This window comes from Asparagus officinalis, chromosome 8 (genome assembly GCF_001876935.1).
Source record: "Asparagus officinalis chromosome 8, Aspof.V1, whole genome shotgun sequence".
Lineage (NCBI taxonomy): Eukaryota > Viridiplantae > Streptophyta > Magnoliopsida > Asparagales > Asparagaceae > Asparagus > Asparagus officinalis.
Genome location: NC_033801.1, coordinates 89,089,777 through 89,092,849, shown reverse-complemented (window position 1 = coordinate 89,092,849; position 3,073 = coordinate 89,089,777). Strand labels below are relative to the sequence as shown.

At 37.4% G+C, this 3,073-nt stretch overlaps 1 protein-coding gene across 1 annotated transcript in view; it reads left to right on the top strand.

The window, feature by feature from the left end:
- Positions 1–2,932, top strand: part of LOC109851601 (peptidyl-prolyl cis-trans isomerase FKBP12) — a 16,248-nt gene extending 13,316 nt beyond the window's left edge. The window contains exons 4-5 of the mRNA XM_020421830.1: positions 981–1,033; positions 2,540–2,932. Coding sequence (XP_020277419.1) covers positions 981–1,033; positions 2,540–2,641 — 155 coding nt within the window. The 3' untranslated portion in view covers positions 2,642–2,932. The remainder of the gene's footprint in view (positions 1–980; positions 1,034–2,539) is intronic.

The following is a 3,073-nucleotide window of genomic DNA, read 5'->3' as shown; positions in this document are numbered from 1 at the left end:
CAGTTGTTTTAGTATATAGTAACAAGTTTGTTACTTGTGCAATGCACGGGAGTTAGAGAGATGATAGGATGGCTGTAGGTTTAGGAAAGAGAAGAGGGAGGCGAGAGAGACGGGGATGAGAGAAGTGGCATATTAATAGGACAATAGAGAGAGAGAGAGAGAGAGAGAGGAAAACAGTATATTAATGGGTCAATCATCTCTCTAATTCTCGTGCATTGCACGGGTAACAAACTAGTCATTATATACTAAAACAGCTACCACTGGTTGCAGAATGTGACTATTGTCAGTTGTTCTACTTCTAGTCTTTATTTTTTGAAAGTAATATCTATCTCTCCTACTATTGAACCTGTGTTTTCAGCTTTATTATGTCATGTTTTATTGTCTCTATGTCAATCCTATCAAAATTTAAGAATTGTCTCATTAATATATCACTTCATCTTCTCTCTTTCCGAAACCCACAACAATGCAATCGTCACTTGTCGCATTCGTGCAACCAATAACAACTGTTTAGTATATAGTAACAGAGGTTTGGTATATAGTAATAGATAGATAGATGGTTTAGGCAGTTATATTCTTTTATTTCGCTTTTCCTTTACAGAAACCTGCTAGGTCCCATATAGATGATTGACTCAAATAGATGGTTAACAGCTCAGAACATTAGTGCATGTATTTTGTCCTGTTATTATAGAATATAGATATAAGAACTTGATTAGGAGGGAAACTAAGTAGCATTAATAATTCTCTTTTTACTAAATCACTTGTTCTTGCTAGTCAAGAGGAAACCTTATTTGTTTGGTATGTTTAACAGTATATCCTCAAGCTAAAAAATTCATTGACTAAACAATGTGAAATTTTCTGGCATTTCTACTGACTTCACTCGATCTATTAATAAAAAAGGAAGAAGAAAAGGAACCCCCACCTCCATCCCCACAATGTTCTTATATTTCATTGGACATTAACCCACTTTCTCATGTTTATAGGCTGGGATGAAGGCGTGCTGGACATGCAAGTTGGAGAAGTCGCTCGCCTTCAGGTATTATCATTGTGCATTATGCATTTTGCATACATTTTCTAGGGCCAAAGAACATTAGGTCTTAATTTTATTTGCCTGAACATCCAATCAAAAGTTTATGGTTAGTGTACTTCTAGTGACGTCCTATACCTACTCTATTATTTCCTATGAATAAATTTGTACCATGGCATGCTAAGAAAGTAATAACTGCCACATCTTCACTGTATCTTTTCCGTTAAAATATGATTGAGTGGAGTATGACTCAAGTATTTGAGAAAATTTACTGAAGTTAACCGGAAAGCCTTCCATTAATTGGTGCAAAATTCTGAGCAAAATATGGAGAAGCAAGAGGTCTGCTATAATTCTAAAAGACTAATTAGCATCTTCCAAAATGTTCAAGATCGGGGAAATCTTGAACCAGCAAATGATGGAATCATCGACTGATGATTGTATGCTGTGTAGATTTTTCTGGTGCACAATTTTCCAAGTAATCTTAGCCCAGTGGAAATCAATTTCTGTGGAATTTGCTGGTAAGATGATTTGCTAACGTCGAATGAGGAGCATGCTAGACTTTTCTAATCAGTGCTCTATGTGAATATATACCTTCTCATATACACACAATATAACATTCATAAATAACAACATTAAATTTTTTGGGGCTTTCGCGTGTAAGAAGTGGTCAGTAAATTTGCATGTCATTAAAAAGATCCATTTTGTAATAGGTTTCTGTGTATATATACCCCTTAAATCATGTGTATTTGCACAACTACCCCCAAATTTCTGGATTTGCAAAACTAATCGCCAATGCTCAGTACTTGGAAAACTAAATATCATCAATATAGCCAATTTTTTACTTGCCATATCCAATGTTACATTAAACGTTGGGCGCTTCTAGGCGTCAGACTTGGCGCCTAGCGCTTAGTCGCCTAGGCGGACGCCTAAGCGGTTTCTGGGCATTTTTTTCTTTCTTCGTTTAAGTGGTGGTCGATGAGGTTTTGCTGAAGGTCGGAGGAGGTAGTGAAGGTGTTCATATTTGGAGGTTAATGGAGTTTGGAGGATGTGTAGACTACGACACATAAAATCACAATCAATGCCTACATGGTGCAATCCACGTAAGCAGACAATGCTCCCCTAAACGCTCGTAAAATCTAGGTGGGCAGTCGAAATACCGCCTAGGCGCTAGGCGCTAGTGAGGCGGCCTAGGTACCGCCTAGGCCTAGGCGTACGCCTAAGCGGACTAGGCGGATGTTTTTTAAAACAATGGCCATATCCAACAAAGTTGATGATTTGGAGGTACGTTTACAAATACTCATGTTTTAAGGGAATGTGTGTGTGTGTGTGTAAACACTTCATACTAGCTTGATATGCAGATTCGATAATCTGAGTAATTTTAGACGTGGTCATGATAATGAAATGCTCAAATCATCAAATGCACTTTATTGACCAAACTTTTCTTTTTTAAATCGTGGAAATTATACGCTTCAATGCATATTCATTTTTGCTAATGTATATCCGTTCGTCTTGCAGTGCACCCCGGACTATGGCTATGGAGCTAGTGGATTTCCAGCATGGGGAATACAGCCTAACTCTGTCTTGGTCTTTGAGATCGAAGTGCTCAGTGCACAGTAACTAGAAATGAGGAACTTTTAGAGCCTCTGAAGTCATGAACTAAACTGGAACACTTTTAATAGTGCTGCTGGAAGTAATATGGTTTCATGAAAAACTAAAAAGGACTTGCTACCTGTCTTGAGTACTCTATTTCTGAAATGTGGAGTTGCTTATATCTTTAATCTCAAACGGCAGTAATTTTACGCCAGGGTAGGATTTATATGCTCAGCTTGGAGCATGTAGCAATCTGGAATCGAATATTTGGATCATTTATTTGTCTTTTTATATCCATATCTAGTGTTTGCAAATGAATTTGGATTCTCCAGTAAACCTTGTTGATATTTTCTGGTCAGTAGAGTTGAAGTCGAGATTGAGGAAAGTGAAGTCAAGAAAGAAAAGTAAGATCTGGATGTATGAACTATGAAGTACAAAGACTAGTGGTTTCTTAACATC